The sequence below is a fragment of the Phoenix dactylifera genome, chromosome 3 (genome assembly GCF_009389715.1).
Source record: "Phoenix dactylifera cultivar Barhee BC4 chromosome 3, palm_55x_up_171113_PBpolish2nd_filt_p, whole genome shotgun sequence".
Lineage (NCBI taxonomy): Eukaryota > Viridiplantae > Streptophyta > Magnoliopsida > Arecales > Arecaceae > Phoenix > Phoenix dactylifera.
In genome coordinates, this window is record NC_052394.1 from 14923826 (window position 1) to 14949519 (window position 25694).

Below are 25694 nucleotides of genomic sequence, written 5' to 3' on the forward strand. Positions count from 1 at the left end.
CTCTTAGATATAATAGACAAGCGAGGATGTGGTCATATGAAATAACTTTATGAATCATATAATATGACTTGCATAAGAATATGATTTTTTTAATCCAAGTTTACCATTAAAGCATTCCATATGTTATCATCATATCCATCATCATGACATCACCATCCAAGCGTTTTCCCTTCAAATATGGGGTTTGGCTATGGATCAGCATTCTTAGTTGGGAAGGCTCCATGATCCGATTAAGAGGATTCTATAATCGGTGAGCCTGAGATCAACCCTCTAAAAACGGGTGCTGAATGCCTAGGCAAGACAAATTCAGGGAAGAGAGGGGCCTACCATGAAACCTATATGGCCAGTTCTTAAGTAGGGATATCTACCATATGGTCACAGTTAAACTCCTGCAATCAAGGAGCAACCCTCTGAACATTCGTCAGACTACAAATAGACTAGAAAAAACAGTAAGATTATAACTTTCTGTACTGCTATTTTTCTAAAGTTGAATTTATGCAGTAAACTTTATCCTCTCAGAATCATAAGAGTCATTGCATTCGAACTCTTTGGTATCATTAATATGATTTCAGCACCTTAAATGCTCTTCCCTATTGTTAGAACATCTCCAGTGACTTGAGACTAGTGCATAGAATTTTCTTTTTTTATTCTTGGAAGTTGGAACAATATTGAACTATCACGGGCATCAAATTCTCTGTTAGCAGCAAATCACTGCAACCACATACAACTAGTTTCAATTGAGTTTGGTTATAGAGATTTATTTGATTAGATTGAAATTATTGTCCTTTTCAACATTATGAGAAATGCATCAAGATTTTGTGGTAATTTGAATAAAGATTATGGAAGTGCAAAGCATAATCACATCAATAGATAGTCCATATATGTATATGTATATGTATATATATCTGAGCTTATTGAGTGTGAGCACCAAAACAGTAAGAATGTTATAAATTGATGAATGTTAAGTAAAATGAGATCAAAATACATAAAAGGGACAGTGAAAAAAACATGTAAATGCCTGCAGCACTATCAAGCAAATTCATGGTATGTTGCATACGGAGAGTTTGCTTATTTAAAGAAACACAGGATAATGCTGGAATTTATGACCAAGTCCACCATCTAGAGCCCATAAAGTAGATAAGAAAAGAAGAACCAGTGGATAGAGTAGTCCATCATTTAGTCAATTCATGAGTGCAGGGATAATTTGAAAAATTTAAGGAGCGGTTTCACTATTGATGTTGACCAGTCATTGTGATTTTTAACTCTTCTAGTCACAACCTGGTAACGAGTCATGGACACCCTGAACAAAACCAGTTGGTGCATGCATAAGCAGTGATATCTTTCCTTAATATGGTTTTTAATTAGATTCAATTATTGGAAAAAATATGCTTGGTTGCCGGGTTATTCAACTAGATTACTTTCTGTTTTTAAGACTTCTAAAACAAATCAAAGATGCTTGCAAATAACTGACATAAAGGCTATAGGAAGCCCTACGACTAGCCAATAGTTTTTCCTTAAGTCAGAAATGTTCAACCTCTTCCCCTCTTTCTAATCTGATTTTCCTCCTCTCTTTTTATCTCTCTTCTTAAAAGTTCTTTTGTTGTTCTCCTATCTGCTCCCATATCCTGGACCCTAATATAATTATCTGCTGCTCATTATTTTCTGATCCTATTGTAAGTCTCTGATGCTTACGACTTACAAGATACAGGGAATCTATCTTGTAATGGAAATGCTGCCTCTAAACGGTTAATCTGCCTGCCATGGGAAGGGGTGGTAACTAGTGTAGTTGCTTAAGTCTTTATAGGTTGCTACCAAGGACCGGGGCTCGAGCCCTGCCCTCATCTCGATTTCATCTGGGATTTCCCTGTTATAACATGGCTGGATTTCTCTGTCTGCCATGAGATCAAGAAGCAAAGTAAAAGTTGATGCTGCTTATCTGTAGAACAGTTAAAACTTAAAAGAAAATAGACTATCACATGTTGAAGTCATAGTATCAAAATTTTTGACATATTACTGAAGGCCAAGGGTTCAATAATAAGTGTCATTCCAAGCTTGGATGCCAATCCATGTATAAAATAAGAAGTTCTAAACTTCATGTTCCTTATTGAGATTCTTGCCAATTTGCCTCTATGAGAAACGTACAGGTCCTATTGGTTATGTAGTTATATATCTGAACCTTATTTCTAACAGTATACTTGTCATATCTTACTAGAGAGCATGTATTAGTGACTGACTGCCCTAAGGATTTTGATAATGTAATTACCACCATAATAGTCCTGCTAATCAAATAAAAGCTGCAAAAATATGCCATCAGTAACCTAGTTCTCATTTTGATTCCTATATTCTCTTTATTTTCCTTTCTATCTCCATTGATCTTCTTTTTGTATAATTAAAATCTTATAGAAATTCTGCTAGATATGGATAGAGGGCCATTTGTAATAGATTATTTCTCTTCTAAAAACTGGCGTTCATTCTAAAATATCTTTGCTGGATCTTGAATAACAACAATTATCATTGATTTTCAAAAATGAGAATTGTCCTGCCATCTTCCTTCTTCAATCAAACCTTTTATTGGTATGCTTGATTTTTTCTAATGGTTTATCCTTGGTTTTGTGTATCTAATTGACAACCACCTAGCTCGATTTCTCTACTCACAAACTGGTCTTCTAGGCTATGTTGGATGGACTTGTTTATGAGCATCAGGTGCATGTATGAGTATAATGTCCGATCCAAGGGTTAAAGTATGTTAACGATAGCTATAATAGTACCTTACCAATATGGTACAGTATGCCTTTTGGTGCTAGCACCACAAAAATGAGGTTCCAGTCAAGGTTCGCCGTACCGGTACCGAACCCCGTACCGGTGCCGCACTAGTATAGGCGTACCGAGTGTCGGTATGGTACCGTACGCTCGGTACCGACCGTACCGACATTGGTGTACCGATACCGGTACCCATCGGTACGGGTACGGTACGCTCGGTACCGACCGGTACCGACCGGTACAGCGAACCTTGGTTCCAGTACTAGAATCTTACCAGCATGGCTGACAAAGACCAGTTCGTACTGGTGCTTAGATCCTTGGTTGAAACCATCTATTAAGGAACTTTTCTTGCTGACCAACATTTAAGGGTCAAATGCATACCGTACCCATTTCTAAGTATCAAATGCTGGGATTTGGGGTGAGCCAAAGGGTCAAAGGGTCCAATGGACCTCTCTTTTGGGTCCCTTTCTTTCCAAAGTTCCGTTTCTCAGTAACTTGGCACTAAGTCTTCAAGGGTTAATGTCTCTTTGATAGCTAGTCAGAGAAAATCTGCTCAATCCTCTTGTAGAGCTTTTGTGATTTAGGGTTGTGTTTCGTAGCTGCCCCATAAACTGGAAAAAGATGCGTGATGATTTGAATATCTTAACAATTCTAATTAGACCTAAGTCCTGCATTGCATGTTGTCTGTGATGAATCCACCTGACATGTTGTCCGTAGGAAACTAATTTACTTGCTATTTCACTCATGCGATGCTTGATGCTTTTTTGCCAAAAGCTGCATTGATCAATTACTGAAGCTTAAAAAATGAGCCAAGTCATTGATTTATTGCTTTTGTAATAAGTTTTTGTAGTTGTTGTAGTACAATGCTTGTGTTAAAATGTAAATTAAGTAAAAAACTATGCTCTCATATTCCACTTGGCCTATTTCAATTGAGTAAATAATATACTTGGGTATTGAAGGGCTGAACTTCACAATCTTTGGCAATGCAGATCGTTTTGGCTAGAGAGTATCTCAAAGATGTAACCATCAGCAGAGAGCAACTGAAATACCTAGTCATGGAATCACTGCGAGGTGGTTGTCAGGTTCATACATGGAACTCTAAATTTAGCACTGAATTTTATTTTCAGTACCACCTATTACCTTTTGTTGGCCTTTCTATTCTTATGCATTAAATCCTTATATCTCAGTGACTCATGTTGTTCTCTATTCTAGTTTTTATACATATGTATGTACATGCATATGTATCCTTAAGTGAAGCTAAAAAAATCTCTCTTCTTGGATACATATCTGTATTTAAACAGCTTTGCTGTTCTTCACCAAGATTTTCTTTGCATGGTGATATCTTCTTTAATGATACCTACCAGACTACTAAAACCATGATGTATGTCTCTTTAAGCATTACAAGGAGCCATAGGTGCAGGTGGGTGACAAATCCCAGTAATGAAAGTTGTTTTTTTCCTTCAATATGGTGTATACACAATAATATTTTGCACTCAAACCAAGATAGATTTCTTTGTCGTTACTTTTATTTACAAACTTCTTATACTCTTCAGTGGACATATTTTGCATTAGCTACAGATTACAACATTTCGTCATTCTAGTCAAGTTTGGCTGTGAATATGCATATGGCTTGACTCTTCCTACTATGGAGTATTTTTTCATCTGAATAAGCACACATGCTTGAATCTTGAATTTTGCATATGTTTCATTTCCTAAAGTAGAACAGCATAAACTTGTAAATTTATGTGCTTATTGCATAAGATGCAAAATGTATGCTACTGTAAAATGTATGTGGTTAGTTCTTCCTTCTGAAAAATGATGACTATCTGCAGGGACATAGAGCTGAGTTATATGCTGCTCGAGTGGCAAAATGCCTAGCTGCTTTGGAGGGACGTGAAGAAGTCAATGTGGATGACCTTAAGAAAGCTGTTGAGTATCTTTCTAGTGTCCATTATGTCAAAACTAATGTCGGAACTTGAAAGAAATATCCATTTGACCTATAATTGTTTTTCATAGTATCCACATTTATAGAAGTGATAGAGAGCTTCAAGTAAAAATGGTTCACCTACATCCAAGTCTTGTTGTTATGATGACTTATGTCTGATTTTGATTTGTTTTCCTTTGCATCAAGGGATTATGGACAAGCATACCCTCTCACATTCTTGATTCCTTTATTATCAAAATTGGTAAACAATACCAATCATTTTATATCTTGCGTGCAAAAGCTATTATGATTAAATTCTACCGGTAGCCATGTCAGGCCATTGATAAGTGCATCACCTTCCATTGATACTTTCTAGCATTTTTCTCATGATTATCTGCATAATTTTGATCCTATAATGATGCATTGCTTTAGAGTAAAGCCCATATATACAAATTTTGATATATTGCAAGATAAATTATGTTCTGTTCATACAGTAAACAAAGTCGATAACATTTCTAACAATGTTACTTATTTATGTGAACGAGCTTAAGCTTTAATGGTGCAATGCTTCAGAGTAGGACACTATGGCTATTCTATAACTGTGGATGATTTCAGTCCTTTTTGTTATTTCTAATTATAGGAAGGGAATATTTTACTGGTGCAGCGGCAAATTTGATGCCGATGCACATTTTCATGAGCTTTGTCACATTCATTTCCTCTTTTGAAAGGGAGCTAATCATGAAAATTATATAATTGTCTTCAGAAACACCTTATTAAAGTATTATGGAAAGCTTAAAGCAAGGTTTGCCAAACTAAGCCGAACCGCCCGGTTCAGGCAGTACCGAGCCGACCCGGTGCGAAATTGGGTCAGTTCGCCACTTCAATTCGGTTCTGGCCCGGTTCGCCATTTCAATTTGGTTCTGGCCTGTAGGGGCCGGAACCGTAAAAGGACCGGCCGGAACTAGTCCTTTTCAGGCCGGAACCGGCCGGTTCGATGCCGACTCGGTGCGAACCGGTTGGTTCGCACCGAGTCAACCCGGTTTCGAACCGGGTTGATTGGGGCATTGTGGCATTATTGCCTAGCCGTACTGGTTCCGATTCGGTACCGAACCGTACCGACTGTCGACCGATACCAGTTCGGCGGTCCTTGGCTTAAAACAATGAAAAGGTGGGATAATGGACAGCAGAACTCATAAAGTGCTCGCTTCAGGAACTTGCTATGAAGCATAGTATAGATGCTCTATCCTGGCTAAAAGGTCTTTCAAGAATTTTGACTGCATTTCTTTAGGTAGAAGAAAGATGGGTATTATTCTTAACAACTTACAGATGTGAATTCTGTTGAACATTTTTGATGACCGAAAATTTTCTGTTTTGCTGTGATTTCTCCATGGGATTCTGTCCCAAAGTGTCTCTGAATATACTTTGTGTCTTATAGATGAATGTAGTTTACTATATCAAACAATGATATCTTTCCGTTTTATCTTGACTATTTTCATGTCTAGTGGTATTAGGCTCCTATTTATTAGGAGATCACCAAATATAGAAACATGAAGTACTTGTTAAGGTTGCAGCAGCCCAGAGTATGTATATATGCATGGAATGCGATCACCTCTTGATGAGTACTGGCAGGAAAGAACAAGTGATTGAATTAAGCATATAGTACATACACTCTAGCTACTGGAACCATGGAGAATGCTCCATGGCTGCAATGAAGATCTCCTTATTTGCCAACTGCCTTGTACTGTTCCTTGGAAGGCCTCTTTCCGGGAATCTGGCAGCAATCCTAAGGGTTAACAAAAGATGGAAAATAGCTTGAAGCATTAATTACCTTTGATGGACCATCTCTTGGTCCTTTAAGCTGACCCCCATATATATGGAATAAGCATGGTTAGGTGTCAGCTTCTTCTTGACACAATTTTAAGTTGGGTTAGAGGTTGTTCACAAATGTTTAGATTTGGATGGATTCATAAAATTGTAGAGGGGGACAGATGGCTCATTTCTTGGATCAGATTTTTGATTGTAAGATTCCTTCAATTTCTTAAAAAAAATAAAAGATAATAAAATGAATATTGAAGCATGGCTTGGTTGTAAATTAGATGACAAAATATAAAAATATTATCTGGCATAAACATAAGAAAGTTTAGTCTCGACTACCATATGCCCATTTATAGCTTGTCCAATAGAACATGAAGTTATGTCTAGTTGTTCAACATTTTATATACTGGCATACAAGTCTTTATGATATCTTAACATGGCAGAAATGGTATGATTACACAAACTCATTAAGAAATAAAGGTTAACTATATTTCCATAGGATTCAATATTTAGAACCTCCTCCTTTTTCCTCTGATTAAAAGAAAATAAATTTTCTTCTTCATATTATAGTCAAACTTTACAAGGTATCATAAGTATGAGTTTTATGCTCGTTTAAATTTGCATGAAAAGATGTCTTTAACTTTTAGGTTGTTGGATTCCTGACTTTCTTCTTTCTTTATTCTTAGAATTTAAATCCCAAACAGGGTTGGTACTCTTATAACATTCTAAATGTCAAATGAATTATAAAATATTGGATATTTCCAACATGATCTAGTATGTGAACAAACTACTTGGATTGCACAATCTAATGAATCATAAAATCAATTATACGGATGTTGATCTGAGTAACTATTTGGTCCTTTTTCAGGGATATGGTCCAGATTGTTTAGGTTTCTTTCAATCAGTTATTGATTATGGGCCATGAGGTCCTGAAAATAAAGTTGTTTAGATACAGAATATTTTTTTATTTTTCAATTACAGATAATGATTGCACCAGATATTATAAGTGAAGGCCTTATTTCCCGAGATATTGTACAAAAATGTCAATTGGCAGCATGCTGTAATCATATTTGAGTGTTCTGGGGAAAAATTGGTTGATAAGGATATGAAATCTGCTTTAGATTAGATGATCTGGTGTTGGTGCATTGTCAACTTTCTTATTGTAATTCTGAGCAGTCCCCAGTATCCATCACTTCATTTTGTTTCAAGAAGTGTGATTCATAGGGTTTTGAGTCCTGAGATTGCTTTATAATAATTGTCTCATTTGCATCTAAGAAGATCATTTTAGTACTCAAACAATTGGTTCTTTGGTTTATTTCCTATACTGTTTCAGTTTTACCTATAATTGAAGTTGCTACGCTTTGGACCACCGATTTAAATGTATTTTTGATAAGCACTTTACTCCTGGTAAGGTAGCATTATAAATTTTCAATGAAAAGATCACATGCTTACCTTTTGCAGGTAGAGCTAGTTGTTTTACCCCGGTCAACTGTCAATGAAAACTCACAAGAACAGAAAAATCAGCCACCTCCACCACCGCCACCGCCACCACAAAGTCAAGACTCTGCAGAGGATCAAAATGAGGAAGAAGATCAAGAGGTGTACAAAACACTTTAAACATCTATGTTTTAAAATCTGTCTTTTCTGGTTTACTGGGTAGTAATATTATGTAAGAACAAGAGGGTTCTTGCCATCTGGTCAATTTTATTACCATGCATATGCCTTTCCAAGATATTAGAAATTTGTAGAAAATTTAAAAGCTTTTCCTTTGTGAACAGGAGGACAATGACCAAGAAAATGAAGAACAGGAGCAGCAAATACCTGATGAGTTTATCTTTGATGCTGAAGGTGGGATAGTAGATGAGAAGCTCCTATTCTTTGCACAGCAAGCACAGAGACGGCGGGGGAAAGCTGGGCGAGCCAAGAATGTTATATTCTCAGAAGATAGAGGAAGATATATAAAGCCCATGCTTCCGAAGGTTTCTCTATTTCTGCTGTAGAGCTTACCTAATGGTTATCAATTTCACTTATCTGCATCTTGGGTAGTTGATTTTATTTCTGTTGGCTGGCCCTATGGAAGTTGTTACTGTTAGGTCTAACGTGTCATGAAGATTCTATCATGTACAGTATAATCTTTTTTTCCATCTTTTGTTTAATAAAAGAAGCTTTAATTAGCTAATATGTTTGCTTGCTTTTGTCTAGATATTCAAATATTTGCTTTGCTTACTTCTCCATAGCATGGTGCCTTGGTTTTCAAATAGGTTCTGACACAGTAAAATGGTAAACTTATGCAGGGTCCTGTAAAGAGACTGGCTGTTGATGCAACACTAAGAGCAGCTGCTCCATATCAAAAACTGCGAAGGGAGAAAGACGTTAACAAGACAAGAAAAGTTTTTGTAGAGAAAACTGATATGAGAGCAAAAAGAATGGCCCGGAAAGCAGGTGCCCTGGTATGTTAGTATGCATTAAATTAACTTCTACCATTTTCTTCCTGTTCCTGATTCACTTTATAATTGATGAATTATCTTGAAAATCATATTATGAACTATTAGCCTCCTTTGATTATGGACAGATTAATTTGGGCAGAACATTTGCTGCTCAGTCTTATTTACAGTTTTCTGATGAACATTTTTTCTAAATGAAAAAAAATTTGAGCAGCACTGTGATGCGAAACCATCAGGCTTTATTTTGCAGTCTTCTATAACGATCAAGCTTTGTTCAACAATGTTTATTTCTGACAGGTAATTTTTGTAGTTGATGCTAGTGGAAGCATGGCATTGAACCGTATGCAGAATGCCAAAGGTGCAGCATTGCAACTACTAGCAGAAAGCTATACAAGTAGAGATCAGGTTGGAACTTTGTTTTTATTTAGATCTTGCTTGGCTAAATCATTTTCTGACAATAGATACTGATGCATGATATATTGAAAACTCCACAAATCATGAAACAATTTAGAATACTTAACAAAAATTATTGCATTCTCTGAACATCAACTTATCAGAGAATGAGAAGAAAAGCCACACATGGTCTTTCTTCTGTCCTAATGCAAAACAAATGAAAAAAAAGTTCCCAAATTCCCACACCTTTTCATTTGAAAAACATGGACTACAAAGGAAAGTGCAAAACTGATGTAAAACCAATGAAAATTTATTTACCTTACATGTACCAAAACCACTATTTCGTCATTATATAATCAATCTTATATTTGAAGTTTAGCTGACAAATTCCATCATATAACTGAGAAGTTGCTAACAAAATCCTTTTTCTTTTCTGGATAAACAAACAAAATTTTTGCAAATATATCATATATGAAGCATGGGCACATATAAGGGATATGGATAGATATGCCAATATTGCAAATATAAAATAGGTATGACACAAACAATAATGAATTATAATTTAGACAAACATGTTAAAAATCCATAAGATATAATACGAAGTTGATCTGGGCTCGAGCAAGTGGTTTGTGAGCCTGAAGCCGAGTGCAGCATAGTCTGATATTTGTATAACATTTATATGATACTAGGTATACACATCAAATATATGGTGTAGATACAACACTAAAAGCTTGCCTTTTTTAAGCAATAATGAGTCATTGTTCCTTGAAGCGCTCATCAGTCTCATCAAATCATGAATGAAGAAGGGATGACATAATTTATCTATCGTTTGTCAAGCGCAATTATAACTCTTTGGGCTGAGCTTGGGCTGGGTGTCTACCACTTCAGGCTAAATCCAAGCAAGAATACCTATGCACAATGTTTATCCCTTGTGGTCACGAGCTAATGAATACTGTCTTAGTCCATTCTTCTTGCTTATTGTTTGTCTTCAAAGAACCATACCACAATCAGTAGGACATTTTGATTTTTGACCCTTGCATCTACTACAATCTATCAAATCCTTATCCTCTGAATTGACCAGAATGATTTGGCTTGTCTTTTCAGGTTATGGCCCAATACTCTAGGACATTTCTTCTCATATTCTAATATTTATAGAAAATATATCTGTTGCTGGAAATTGGACCCGGGGGCCGCCACGAAACCAGGGGAGGAGGAGCTCCGCTGCCGGGAGGGCGGACGGCGGTGCGCCGGCCGACTGTGTCCTCCGTGGGGATGAGAGAGCGGAGAAGAGTGCGTCCTGTCCTGTCCTGCAAAAAAGCCGGTGGCCGGGCTCTCCGGCGCCGGCCCTCCGATGCTTAAGTCAGAGGGGGCCAATATGTGGAGAGAGCAAGGAAGAGATATGTGGAGAAAATAAAGAGAATATTGTGTTCAATTGTGTCTGTGCTGTTTCTTTTTCTCCTCCGGTCTCCCTCTTTTTTCCCCCCAGGTTCCCTTTTATAGAGGGATATTGTGTTACCTGGGAGGTGACAGGGAAATTTGTCCTTTTTTGTGATAATTGGGCACGATTTGGCCCATTAATGGCGTAGTGGAGAATAAGGCCGAATCAGGCCGGAGTCAGGGAGTTGTCGCGGTTGATCAGACCCGTTGGAGTGGTTGAACCGTCGGCCGTAGTGGGCCTGGGGTTCGTAGACGGTAAGTGCATTTATTACCGAGTGAACCGGTGGTCAGGGTGAGCCATACGCTCTGATGGTTCAGTGATCCGGAGATCGTCTTGGGCCGTATTCATTAAATGACTGAATGCATCGGAGACCTGAGGGGGTCTCGTGCATTAATGACAGGTTGTGCCAGAATACCTGCGGAGATCTTGTGCCTTGATGGCTCAAAGATGGTGGCAGGTGGCAAGTTGTAGTGGAGTCGCGTATATAGCCGCCAGATCTTTCAAAAAGTTTAGGCGGGGATGAGTATTGGTTAAGGCATCGGCTCGGCAGGGGTGCCGAGCCGAGCTGGCCGCCCAGCGGGGCGCCCTGTGGCGGGGTTGCTTCTAGTGCTTTTGGTCGGCGCCCTTCGGGCGAGCGCCTTCTAGCCGAGCGCCTCTATTTGGCGCTCTCGTCTTTCTGGTCGGCGCTCTCTGGTCGAGCGCCTCTTCTTGGCGCTCTCTGGTCGAGCGCCTCTTCTTGGCGCTCTCTGGTCGGCGCTCTTTAGTCGGGCGCCTTCCTGGTCGGCGCTCTTTGGCCGAGCGCCTCCGTGGTGGTATGACTTGGGTTTTTCCCCCAACACTACCCCCCGACTTCCGAGTTCCAGCTGGCTACCAGCTGGAGCGCGGGAAGTAGCTTTAGTAGGCTCTGCCGAGGCCGCTGCCGAGGCCACTGCTGAGGTCCCGACTGCAGAGCCTACCGCTCCCGACGCTACCGAAGCCGAAGCGGTCGAGCTCGAGACTTGAGTGTAGTTCTGCTGTTTTTGTTAAGTCGGGGTGGTCCCCATACTTGTAGGGGCCGAGCCCGAATTTTTGTACTTAGCCTACGGGCTTTTTGAAATGAATATACTTTTTTGGAAACTTGTCTGTTGTAGACTAAAGTCTCTCTGCTCGGATCCATTTTAGGTTCCAAGGATTTGGGCTCCATGGCCTCAACTTCATCCGCCACAGGGTTTGGGTTTAGGTTCGGCTTGCCGAGCTCCATTGCTCGGTCTTTCGACTATCAGTACAGCGATTTTTATGCTTAGGGGATTTGGGCTCGGAGGGTCTTTCCGAGCCTAGACTAGAATTCGACCGAGCCCTAAGGCGGTCACTAGGACTTAAAACTCTGGCGAAGTTAGTGAACTTCGGGTCCGAGCCTCGAGTTACCGGGGCGGGGCGGATTCTTTTTCAACGAATGGGTTGAATGCTCGTCAGCTCGTGACGAGGATTCACCGGATTTAGTATAAACTAAGCTTGCTGGTACCGTGAGCATTTTCACGTCGAGGCGACCGAAAACGTTCCGCTCGGACTCCGTTCTTTGAGGAAGTCGGCGGAGGGAAATCCAAAAATAGAATAATGTAAGGATATTGAATAAATGGGTACCTGGTACCGTGAGCGTTCTCGCGCCGAGGCGACTGAAGACGCTCCTCTGCTCGGACTCCGTTCTTTGAGGACGTCGGCGGAGAGAAATCCAAGAATAGGTAAAATAATGTAAAGACATTAAATAAATGGGTACCTTGTACCGAGGTTGCCTTTCGCCGAGGCGACTGAAGACGCTCTGCTCGGAGTCCGTTCTTCGAGGACGTCGGCAGAGAAATCCAAGAATAGGTAAAATAATGTAAAGACATTATATAAATGGGTACCTTGTACCGAGGTTGCCTTTCGCCGAGGCGACTGAAGACGCTCTGCTCGAGGTCCGTTCTTCGAGGACGTCGGCAGAGATTCAGTGATGGAGAACGAGCCGAGCTCGTTGGCTGAAGCCGATGGAGAACGAGCCGAGCTCGTCTGGTCACTAAAGACCGCAACTCGATGTCTCGAGGCTACCCGACGAATCGGGGCATCCCGACGTCTCGGGGCATCCCGGACGAGGTCGGGGTAGGAGAACGAGCCGAGCTCGATGGCCGATAGAGCACGAGCCGAGCTCGTCGGTGGAAGTCGATGGAGAACGAGCCGAGCTCGTCTGGTCACTAAAGACCGCAACTCGACGTCTCGAGGCTTTCCGACGAATCGGGGCATCCCGACGTCTCGGGGCATCCCGGACGAGGTCGGGGTAGGAGAACGAGCCGAGCTCGTTGGCCGATGGAGCACGAGCCGAGCTCGTCGGTGGAAGTCGATGGAGAACGAGCCGAGCTCGTCTGGTCACTAAAGACCGCAACTCGACGTCTCGAGGCTTCCCGACGAATCGGGGCATCCCGACGTCTCGGGGCATCCCGGCCGAGGTCGGGGTAGGAGAACGAGCCGAGCTCGTTGGCCGATGGAGCACGAGCCGAGCTCGTCGGTGGAAGTCGATGGAGAACGAGCCGAGCTCGTCTGGTCACTAAAGACCGCAACTCGACGTCTCGAGGCTTCCCGACGAATCGGGGCATCCCGACGTCTCGGGGCATCCCGACGTCTCGGGGCATCCCGGCCGAGGTCGGGGTAGGAGAACGAGCCGAGCTCGTTGGCCGATGGAGCACGAGCCGAGCTCGTCGGTGGAAGTCGATGGAGAACGAGCCGAGCTCGTCCGGTCACTAAAGACCGCAACTCGACGTCTCGAGGCTTCCCGACGAATCGGGGCATCCCGACGTCTCGGGGCATCCCGGTCGAGGTCCGGGTAGGAGAACGAGCCGAGCTCGTTGGCCGATGGAGCACGAGCCGAGCTCGTTGGTGGAAGTCGATGGAGAACGAGCCGAGCTCGTCTGGTCACTAAAGACCGCAACTCGACGTCTCGAGGCTTCCCGACGAATCGGGGCATCCCGACGTCTCGGGGCATCCCGGCCGAGGTCGGGGTAGGAGAACGAGCCGAGCTCGTTGGTCGATGGAGAACGAGCCGAGCTCGTTTGGCCGATGGAGAGCGCATCACGAACTCACGAACATCTTCAGGGAGTCCACGTAGATACTCCATCATCCCGAGACATCGGGGCATCCCAACCGTGGTCAAGGGAGGAGAAATAAACCTGACACCATGGGGTAATCAGGAGAATTGGTGAGCTTGAAGTAAGCACGCAGACCATCATAAAACGAAATTCACAAAATGAAATTTATAGTTGAATATTGAGGGACCCCTTGGGGTTCTATTGGTGGTACGCCCGGACATTTTCAGAGCTCCAGCTTCGTGGAATGGGAGTCCCGTCTAGAGACTCTAGTTTATAAGTTCCGGGTCGGCGGATGCGCGTGACTCGGTAAGGTCCTTCCCAATTCGGGGCTAGCTTCCCTTGCTCAGTTGGTCGGGAGGCTTCAGCTCTTCTGAGGACAAGGTCCCCTGGTCTGAAGGATTTGACCTTGACCCTGGCGTTGTAGTACTGAGCTGTCTTTTGCTGGTACCTCGCCATACGAACTCGGGCGGCCTCCCTTGTTTCCTCGATTAGGTCGAGGTTGCTTCTGAGTTGCGAAGAGTTGGAGCTGGCATCGTGATACTCAACTCTTGGAGAAGGAAGTCCAATCTCTAGTGGAATGACAGCCTCCGTCCCATATGTTAGGTTGAAGGGAGTCTCGCCGGTGGGGACGCGGAACGTGGTCCGGTAAGCCCACAGGACATTGTATAGGTCTTCGACCCATTGTCCTTTAGATTTGTCGAGCCTGGCTTTGAGCCCCTGCAAAATAGTACGGTTTGTTATCTCTGTTTCTCCGTTCGTCTGAGGGTGCGCGACCGAGGTGAAGCGGTGGTCAATGCCAAGCTCGGAGCAGAATTCTCTGAAGTGAATGTTGTCAAACTGGCGACCGTTGTCAGAGATAAGGATGCGGGGGAGCCCGAATCTACAGATTATGGACTTCCAGACAAAATCCCGCATCTTCTGCTCGGTGATTCGGGCAAGGGGCTCGGCTTCCACCCACTTTGTGAAATAGTCGATGGAAACTACCAGGAACTTCCTCTGTCCGGTGGCCAGTGGAAATGGCCCTAGGATGTCGATTTTCCACTGGGCAAAAGGCCAAGGGGAGCTGATTGAAGTCAAGGGAGCAGAGGGCCGGCGTTGAACGTTGGCGTTCCTCTGGCACCGGTCACATCTTTGGACGAAGTCCAGAGCATCCTTCTGGAGTGTCGGCCAATAGTATCCTTAGCGTAGAATTTTATGGGCCAATGCTCGTCCTCCCAGATGATTTCCACAAATTCCTTCATGGACCTCGCGCATGGCGTAATCAGCCTCCGTTGGGCGAAGGCATCTGAGGAGGGGAGATGTGAAAGATCTCCGATAAAGCTTTTCCTCATGCAGTGTGTACCGGGTGGCGGAGCGCTTTATTCGGCGAGCTTCTCGTTCATCAGTGGGGAGGACTTCGTCTTGCAGGTAGCTGATGAGTTCATCCATCCAGCTCGGCTCGAACTCAGCGCAGAGGGTCTGCTCGGGCTCGTCTGTACTGGGCTTTCGGAGATACTCCAGTACGGCCGCTTTGGGGAGCTCGCTCATGCGAGAGGACGCCAGCTTTGATAGCTGGTCGGCCCTGAGATTCTCCGACCTGGTAACATGTTGAATGTGAAAAGTGTCCAGGGTCGAGGCGAGATCCCGTACCTTCTGAAGATACCTCTGCATGGTCGGGTCTCTGGCTTCAAAGTCGCCCATGATTTGGTTGACGACGAGCTGAGAATCACTGAAGGCCTTCAAGTCCTTCACTCCTAGCTCTTTGGCTAGCTTGAGCCCGGCGACAAGCGCTTCGTACTCCGCCATGTTATTGGAAGCAGGAAATTCGAGGCGCAAGGCTTGCTCGGCGACCACCCCCTCCGGGCTGGTGAGGATAAGTCCCGCTCCGCTACCCCCCGAGTTTGAAGAGCCATCGACATGCAGGGTCCATGTCAAACTCGGGGTCGGCTCCGTTGGTGGCTCAGGTTTGGGCTCCGCCTCGTCCGGTATGGTGCACTCGACTATAAAGTCTGCGAGCGCTTGTGCTTTGATCGCTGGTCTGGGTCGGTACTCGAGGTCGAATTCCCCGAGCTCGATGGCCCATTTCGTGATCCGGCCCGCACGGTCTGATCTTTGCAGGATTTGCTTGACCGGCTGGTCGGTCAGTACGGCCACTGTGTGGGCTTGGAAGTAGGGTCGGAGCCTCCGAGCTGAGATGACCAGAGCATAGACAGTCTTCTCCAGTTTGGAGTATCGGGTCTCGGCATTCCTCAAGACCCGGCTGGTGTAATATACTAGCTTTTGGAGCTTACCCTCCTCTCGGACCAGGACCGAGCTTACTGTTACAGGGGAGACAGCTAGATACAGGTAGAGGAGTTCACCCTGTTGAGGCTTTGTGAGCAGGGGAGGGGAAGCCAGAAGGCGCTTGAGCTCTTCAAAAGATTGCTGGCACTTGTCCGACCATAAAAAGTTCTTCGGCTTCTTGAGGGCAGTAAAGAATGGAAGGCAGCGCTCGGCCGAGCGGGAGATGAATCTTCCGAGGGCTGCTACTCGGCCCGTAAGCCGTTGTACCTCCTTGACCGTCCTAGGAGGTGTCATCTCCTGGAGGGCTCGGATCTTTTCAGGATTGGCCTCAATTCCTCGTTACGTAATGATGAAGCCGAGGAATTTGCCGGAGGTGACTCCGAATGCACATTTGGCTGGATTGAGCTTCATCTGGTACTTTCGGAGTGTGGAGAATGCTTCATCAAGGTCGGCCACATGATCTTGTGCAACCCTACTTTTCACCAGCATGTCATCTACATAGACCTCCATGTTTCGGCCTATTTGGTTTTTAAAGATCCGGCTGACCAGCCTTTGATAAGTTGCCCCGGCGTTTTTTAAGCCGAACGGCATCACCTTGTAGCAGTAGGTTCCCCCGTCGGTGATGAAGGCTGTCTTTTCCTCATCTTCTGGCGCCATGCGGATCTGGTTGTATCCGAAAAAGGCGTCCATGAATGCCAGCAGTTCGTGACCCGAGGTGGAGTCCACGAGCTGGTCGATGCTGGGAAGTGGGAAGCTGTCCTTTGGGCAGGCTTTATTCAGGTCGGTGTAGTCCACGCACATACGCCACTTCCCGCTGGCTTTCTTGACGAGGACCACGTTGGCGAGCCACTCCGGGTAGGATATCTCCCGGATGAAGCCAGCTTCAAGGAGATTGCTGACCTCCTTGGCTGCTGCTCGCTGTCGTTCAGGGGCGGCGCCTCGCTTCTTTTGTCGCACGGGCTTGCTGGTTGGCTTCACTTGGAGCCGGTGGACCATGACCTCCGGATCTATCCCTGGCATGTCCGCAGGCGACCATGCGAAGACGTCCATGTTGTCTCGTAGAAAATTAACGAGGCGACCCCTCTCATGCTCGTTGAGGCTAGAGCCGACCTGCACGGTTAGCCCGGGAGAGTTCTCTCGTAAAGGAACTTGAATTAATAACTCACCAGGCTCTACCCGCTCTTTCTGAGGGTTGACCCGTGCCTCCATAACCTTAGTTGAGGGTTGGTCAGTTGCTAGGGCAGGCACCTCGGCTGGCCGTTTTGCCTCGTGGGTTGCCAGGTAGCATCGCCTTGCCACCATTTGGTCCCCTCGAACTTCGCCGACTCCCTGGCTGGTGAGGAATCGCATGAGCAGGTGGCGGGTCGAGACCACTGCTCGGAGGGCGTTGAAACCCGGCCTTCCGAGGATGGCATTGTAGACTGAGGGCAGGCGTATTACAAGGAAGCTCATCCCCACGGTAATTTCACGGGGGGCGAGCCCGGCTGTGACCAGGAGGTCGATTTCGCCTTCTACTGGGACTGAATCCCCAGTAAATCCAATTAACGGAGCATTCATTCTCCGTAGCTGCTCATTTGTCATCCCCATTTTACAATATGCACCAAAATACAAAACATTCGCCGAGCTTCCATTATCGACCAAGATGTGCTTTACATCAAATTTATTTATGATCATGGAGATGACCACGGCATCATCATGGGGAGTTTCGACTCCCTCTAGATCATCATCTGAAAAGGAGATGGCTTCAGAGGCGCGCAGACGCTTTGAGGAGGTTTCTTCCCTCGAAGCTTCTCCAGCCGAGGCCCCGCCTCGGATGGTGTTGATGATGCCGGCGATGGGCCTGTTGGCATTTGAACCTTCAGGCTGTGCAGCTCCTTCGACTGGCTTCTTCTCTTCACGCCGGCCTTGCACGAACCGATCGAGCACCCCTCGGCGGATGAGTGCTTCGATCTCATTTCGGAGCTGATAGCAATCCTCGGTATCATGGCCGTGATCCCGGTGGAAACGGCAATACTTCCGGGGATCACGCCGGGTTCTGGTATCTTGTTTTGGAGGTGGGAGCCGGATACGATCCCGACCCTCACTCTCCATGAGGATTTCAGCCCGAGGAGCGTTGAGGGGAGTGTAGTTTTCATACCTCCCTTCGGGTGCATGGGCCCGCAGTGGGAACCTCGGGCGGAATGGTGACCTTTGCTGTGGCGGTCCCCTCAACTGGGGTGGACTCTTCGGGCGGGGCGGATTCTTGGCTCGTCGCGGAGACGGGCTTCTGGGCTGGCCGCGCTCCTCGCGGCGTCTCTTCTTGGGGTTCTGCTCGGTCCCACCCCGCCTAACAGCCACGGCTTCCTCAGCCTTGGCGTACTTCCGCGCCCGAGCGAACATTTCGGTGAGGTCCGCGGGGAAATTCTTCTCGATTGAGAAGAGGAACCTGTAAGACCGGGCTCCAGTCTTTAGCGCCGACATGGCGATGGACTGGTCAAGCTCCCGGACCTCCCATGTTGCGGCGGTAAACCGGTCCAAATACTCCTTGAAGGGTTCTCCCTCCTTCTGTTTGATATCAAGGAGGGAGTCCGATGTCCGCCGCTGGGGCTGGCTGGCGGCAAAATTGCCAGCAAATTGTCTGCCGAGCTGCTCAAAAGAAGAGACAGTACTCGGCTTCAGCCCGGTAAACCAAAGCCGGGCTGGCCCTCGGAGTGTTGCCGGAAAAGCCTTGCATATCATGGCCTCCGAGGCTCCTTGTAGGGCCTTTAAGACCCGGTAACTTTTCAGGTGGTCAAGGGGATCAGCCTTGCCGTTGTAAGGCTCCACCTGAGGCATCTTGAACCGTAGTGGAACCGGTTCATCTTCAATCTCCGGAGAGAAGGGCGACTTCGTAGTGAACTCGAAGTCGCCATCACGTCCTGATTTTCTTCCGTGGAGCGCCTGGATTTGGCGCTCCAGCTTCTCGACCTTCTTGTCGAGTTCGTCATTCTGGAGGACCGCTGCAGCGGTTCGTTCAGGTGCAAGTTGCCCCGGAACCGACTCAGCTTCTGAAGGTTGTGGCCAGCCTCCGTGGCCTCTGACTGGGTGCTCTCTCCAGAAGGAGGCCTGGACTTGAGAGTCCTGACCTCGAAGGGGAAGTCCGTTTGTAGGGGGCTCCGGTTGGACTGGAGCCGGAGGAAGCAGTGCCGTTGGGATGCCCCTGGGTTGCAAGCTTTGGACAGCGGTAGCCAAGGCTTGCACCTGTTGCACCAGGACATCAATTGCTCCGGCCGAACTTGAGGGGTTGACTCGGCCGGAGGCGGCGAGTTTTGGACAGAATGTTCAGGATTGGGTGGAGGACGTCGAGAGGCATTGGAGGCCCCTTTGCTTCTTAGTTTCATGGCAGCAACTCGGTCCCTTCCTCTAGCGCCAACTGTTGCTGGAAATTGGACCCGGGGGCCGCCGCGAAACCAGGGGAGGAGGAGCTCCGCTGCCGGGAGGGCGGACGGCGGTGCGCCGGCCGACTGTGTCCTCCGTGGGGATGAGAGAGCGGAGAAGAGTGCGTCCTGTCCTGTCCTGCAAAAAAGCCGGTGGCCGGGCTCTCCGGCGTCGGCCCTCCGATGCTTAAGTCAGAGGGGGCCAATATGTGGAGAGAGCAAGGAAGAGATATGTAGAGAAAATAAAGAAAATATTGTGTTCAATTGTGTCTGTGCTGTTTCTTTTTCTCCTCCGGTCCCCCTCTTTTTTCCCCCCAGGTTCCCTTTTATAGAGGGATATTGTGTTACCTGGGAGGTGACAGGGGAATTTGTCCTTTTTTGTGATAATTGGGCACGATTTGGCCCATTAATGGCGTAGTGGAGAATAAGGCCGAATCAGGCCGGAGTCAGGGAGTTGTCGCGGTTGATCAGACCCGTTGGAGTGGTTGAACCGTCGGCCGTAGTGGGTCTGGGGTTCGTAGACGGTAAGTGCATTTATTACCGAGTGAACCGGTGGTCAGGGTGAGCCATACGCTCTGATGGTTCAGTGATCCGGAGATCGTCTTGGGCCGTGTTCATTAAATGACTGAATGCATCGGAGACCTGAGGGGGTCTCGTGCATTAATGACAGGTTGTGCCAGAATACCTGCGGAGATCTTGTGCCTTGATGGCTCAAAGATGGTGGCAGGTGGCAAGTTGTAGTGGAGTCGCGTATATAGCCGCCAGATCTTTCAAAAAGTTTAGGCGGGGATAAGTATTGGTTAAGGCATCGGCTCGGCAGGGGTGCCAAGCCGAGCTGGCCGCCCAGCGGGGCGCCCTGTGGCGGGGTTGCTTCTAGTGCTTCTGGTCGGCGCCCTTCGGGCGAGCGCCTTCTAGCCGAGCGCCTCTATGGCGCTCTCGTCTTTCTGGTCGGCGCTCTCTGGTCGAGCGCCTCTTCTTGGCGCTCTCTGGTCGGCGCTCTTTAGTCGGGCGCCTTCCTGGTCGGCGCTCTTTGGCCGAGCGCCTCCGTGGTGGTATGACTTGGGTTTTTCCCCCAACAATATCTTTGTGAAATTTCAATATTATAGACCCCCTTCATGTACTTGTTTGTGATTCTCTGACTACGTTGTCATCTAATACAATAATCTTTTTCCCAAGCCCAGTGCTCTTCCTTTAAGTGATTATTGTTTCTGTTTGTGCTTTCAGCCCTTTAAGTGAATTCCTGTTGCCAGTTTTCCATCTGCAGCTTGCCTGATGTTCGTTACTTTGCCTGTTTAGGTTATATTAGTATTTGTTTTCGTTAAAACCACTTTTGGGATTTGAGCCACTACGAAAGCTAATACCTCACCCATTTTGAAATCCAGAATACCACACATTTACGGCCTTGCTTCACGCAACCTTCTTATTTTAGCTTTTACAATTACAATGGAGTAGACAGGCAGTGCTCAGGATCCTCATCATCCAACTACTCTCTGCTTTGCACTCATATTCTTTGGATCTACCTTAACATAGGTGTGGATTATATATAATGTCGTATGGAAATTCCTGCTCTATAAGATAAGTATTGATATGAGTAACAGCCAACTTGATTATGCAGAATTATCTTAGATAAATTTAGTTAAAGCCAACTACTGGTAACTGTTTGTTACCTTTTAGCACATAACTTCCCTGCCCTAGATGCTTCAATACTCTAGAAACTGATCTCAATTATGATATAGGCATTCAATTTATAATACTGGGATAGCAAGAAATTCTAAAACTAAAGCAATAAGTGTTATACTATATTGTTAGTCGGGATTCTGTTTGCTTATTACTATTTAAATTTACTCATATTGTAACTTGATATATCGGGGGAAAAAGGTTTGATGTTTACACAGTTTTTAGAATAGCTTTAGGACCTTGTCACTTTGAATTGTAGATCCGATGCCCCTATTCCATTTTGTTGTTTCTATTTCATAAGTCTAACCTTGCTTAATGATCCTAGTTGTCGGATATAATCACTTCATGTTTTGTTCTACTTTTCTAATTGTACAAAAGAACAGCATTCATTAGATAATCGGGCCATCTCAGCAGGGAACATCAAATCAGCAGTGTGTTCTTGCAGCATGATCTATTGATCAAGCTAGGCTAATTGCCACGTGGCCCCCATAAACATGCTTGAAATTTGGCTCTATCCTAATTCTTTTATATAACTTACGATTGCTTTCTGTCAGGTATCAATCATTCCTTTCCGTGGAGATTATGCAGAAGTTCTATTACCTCCATCAAGATCAATAGCAATGGCTAGGAAACGCCTTGAGAGGCTCCCATGTGGTGGTGGTTCTCCCTTAGCTCATGGCCTCAGCACGGTATAGCAATAAATGATTCTTTAATATCTTCTATAACCGCTTTTATGTTACTCAAGTTACGTTGGTCGATTTTGCATTCCCTCTGTAAGGCTGTTAGAGTTGGACTAAATGCTGAAAAGAGTGGGGATGTTGGACGTGTTATGATTGTTGCCATTACTGATGGAAGGGCTAATGTATCACTGAAAATATCCACTGACCCTGAAGCTGCAGCTTCTGCCGATGCTCCTAAACTTTCTGCTCAAGAATTAAAGGTAGTATCATAACTCAGATGGTAATACAGAGATTAAATAATAGATGATTGATCTTTTTTTTTTATAATGCTAAATGTTTTAACTTTATGACTAGCTATCTGCTTCAGGTAAGAGCACAAAAAAAAATTTGATTTTCACGATTCATCAAGCCATATTTTTAAAATGATTAAGAAGCATCTGGAACTGTGTCATGCTATGTCCAGAGTTTCACAAGTTTCACTTATTTCTTTAGCATGCAAAATTTCAGTGTTATTTGTTGCAAGAAAATAACTGGATTGGTTGTTATGTGATAATAGTTTCCTATTTTTGCGAGTAAAACCTTTTGAAAAATAATTGAGCATTAGTTGGACATATTTCTAATATATATGTTCCAAATCCTTGCATTCGTCAGGTAGCAAATGGGTTCAAGATTTGAAATAAGTCTTGAAAAATAAAGATAAAAAAATGGGTTCAAGAAGCAAATGTAAGTCAACTTAGATTCAGGCTCATGTAACTGAGTTAGAACAAACTTTTGTGCAAATTGGTCTGGAACCCGTCATTTCTATCCCTCCTCGATATGGGACAAGATTCTGTTTTCAATCTTGGGAGGTGTTTCCCAAGTACTTTATATGGGATCTCTAACTAGTGGTCCCCCACAATTTGTCTCAGAGCTAAAAAGAAATAATTTTCGATACCATTCTGAAAATCATTTCCTATATAAAGAGTATATCCGATTTTGAACTCTGACATGGTATCCATGTTATAGTTGTCTTCTTTAGGGCCTGTTTGCATTGGTTTTAATTTTTAAAGAATCAAATCATAGAAACCAAGGCAAAAAACATGTTTGGTGCTATTGTTTCTATGTTCTATTTTCAAAAATGATTTTCATTATTTTAGAAAAATTTAAGGAAGAAATTCTTACGTTCACTATTTTCAAAAACAAGAATCTAATATCTTTTTCATCAAAACTGACATTACCTCTACCACCGCCGTCATCTCCACCACCACCCTCTCCACCTCCATTGCTGCTGCCATCATATTCACCACTACTATCATTGCTGCCATGGCTGTCGTCATCGTTCTATGACCACCATCGCCCCCATCGTCATCTCCACCACCACCACTGTCGTCGTCGCCACCAGTGCCACAATCGGTATTGCTGCCACCCCACCATCTTTGACCTCACCACCATTGCCGCCGCCACCGCCGCTGTCACCACCACATTGTCGATGCCCTTGCCACCACTACCATCTATGCCACATTTCTAGCACAATCCCCTTGCCACCATCGCCACCATCCACCGCAGACTTCACTGTCTTCACCACCACTATTAATGCCTCAATTAGCATTATCATGTTTATGTTGTCAAAAAGTAATTGACTATATCAAACATATTTATTTTAAAAAATAAGTAATAAAATAAAAATAAAATTTCTATTTTTTCATTTCTAAAAATAAGAAACTGATGCCGGATGACACCTTTTTTTTTGTCGTTCTATCTGATCATTCCTTCTCCTTGTAATTACTACAGGATTCTTCTTAGATTATGCCAATGTAAATAGGTTATCTTTTGTGTTAACTTTACCAATACAAACTCAAAAGAAAGTTACGTCACAAAAGAAATTGAAAAATACTAGCCTTCACCTTGTGTGGATCCTTCTAATAGAGCACCATAATCATTTTTATCCCACCTCTCTTGTATGAAATAGTAAAAGGAAAAAAAAAATAAAAAAACATAAAATTTATCCAAGAAAACCTGAAAGAAAGGCTTTAAGTTCTGAAAAGTCATGTTATGCTGACTAAATATTGCTAGTGTACATGGATCCATGCCATCTTAGACACCCTTCAATATGCAAAAAACAATAGAAGATTCTGACCTTAAAAAAGTACATGAATCTGAACTTGATGCAAGCTCTTCTGCATTTGCATTTTTTTTAAAACTACCACTTTTCTTCACTTCTCGTATTGTAGACACTAGGATGAAAAAAGAGTCATCCATAGAACCATAAAGTTAGCATGTGCATCTACTTCCACGCTTCCATGCATTTTCATACTTGGGTAAACCCCATCAAAGACAGGATACATCAATTATATCATGATCAATACGTGCTTGCACTTAGAAGTTCAGTTTTTGATGTGAATTTGTGGGGTCCATTTAAACTTCGAAGATGTAAGCGATTATACATGTCTTTCCATCAACTCTCTGAATGTGTATGTAGCTGATAAACCTTTTTGAAATATTCATAAATTTGTGTTTCTTTTCCTTCCTCCACATATTTCTATTCCTCCAGGATGAGATTCTAGATGTAGCTGGAAAAATATACAAGACAGGGATGTCGCTTTTAGTTATTGATACTGAAAACAAGTTTGTATCCACTGGATTTGCCAAGGAGATTGCAAGGGTCGCCCAAGGTATGTCGTGCAAAGTATTTATTGGTATTGAGATGGCTTTTCTATTACTAATCTTCTTTTGTGTGGCAGGGAAATATTATTACTTACCAAATGCTTCTGATGCGGTTATCTCTGCAACAACAAAGGAAGCATTGTCAGCCTTGAAAAGTTCATGATTGCCAACATGTCATAATGTTTTCATTTGCTTTGTTATGTTTTATCTGATTATTTTGGTTGTCGTAGAAATTTTTTGTTAGAATGTCAAGAGAGAGCATTTATGAGTATCAGTTCAAATCATCAGTTGGCGGCCATTTAGTGCATGGCCAGGATTATGATGAGGATACAAGATCATGAACCAAGCTATCTTCATCAAAGAATGAATATGAGCTTGCTTATGTGTCAGCTTCAAGTGGGTCAATGTCATGCTAGTTCCACGTTTCAGTATATTCATCTGAGAACGGAATTCCCATTGCCTGAAGTGACAGCTTTTTCAGGCACTTGGAAGGATTGCCTATGTACATGAAGCACTTGGAAAATCTGTATATGTAACTTAAATTCATGTTCATCTGACAGCATGATCGAGTGGTGTGACTAGAAGAGCATTATTTAGGATGGTGAGCTGTGGAATCTGATTTTAAGATGCAGAATGAAATTTCTCCAAGAAACAACCTTGCTTATTTTCTACACTAATGTGTGGACGAAGCCCGAGGACGATACCATCAGAATTAAAATTGTTCGATAGGAGGTAAATACAAAGTTTGGGAGCAAAAAGGTATGATCTAGTATCTAATGGAATCATAAAGTTTGTATCTGATCAACAGCCTTTTTTGCATATCTGCATTTATTTTAGGTTACAACGAGGTTCCAAGCTATATATAAATTTCAGGGGAAGTCATAGGTGAACATCAATGCCCCTTTATGTGCCCACACAAACCACGTTGTCCCACAAAATTTGGGACGAGATTGAAAGGATCCCTTTGGAGAAACCAGCTACCACGATGTAGGCCTCCTAGGTTTCTGCATGATTTTAACGATAATAGAAATACAATCTGCATAAATTTAGGAATTTTTTTTTTTTTTTCCCAGCATGGAGGTACATATTCTTCTTTAACTGGATGGAATCATTTGATCCTTCCCAGATGATTTCTGATCTGGCTGTCAAAAGCAAGCTAGCCAGATTTTTC

At 44.2% G+C, this 25694-nt stretch overlaps 1 protein-coding gene across 1 annotated transcript in view; it reads left to right on the forward strand.

Moving 5' to 3' along the window:
- LOC103719218 (magnesium-chelatase subunit ChlD, chloroplastic) overlaps positions 1-25157 on the forward strand; it is a 29369-nt gene extending 4212 nt beyond the window's left edge. The window contains exons 6-15 of the mRNA XM_008808350.3: positions 3750-3842; positions 4593-4688; positions 7961-8098; positions 8278-8478; positions 8794-8949; positions 9241-9348; positions 21755-21889; positions 21979-22140; positions 24411-24531; positions 24601-25157. Of these exons, the coding sequence (XP_008806572.1) occupies positions 3750-3842; positions 4593-4688; positions 7961-8098; positions 8278-8478; positions 8794-8949; positions 9241-9348; positions 21755-21889; positions 21979-22140; positions 24411-24531; positions 24601-24686 (1296 nt within the window). The 3' untranslated portion in view covers positions 24687-25157. The remainder of the gene's footprint in view (positions 1-3749; positions 3843-4592; positions 4689-7960; positions 8099-8277; positions 8479-8793; positions 8950-9240; positions 9349-21754; positions 21890-21978; positions 22141-24410; positions 24532-24600) is intronic.
- Positions 25158-25694: the final 537 nt, after the last annotated feature.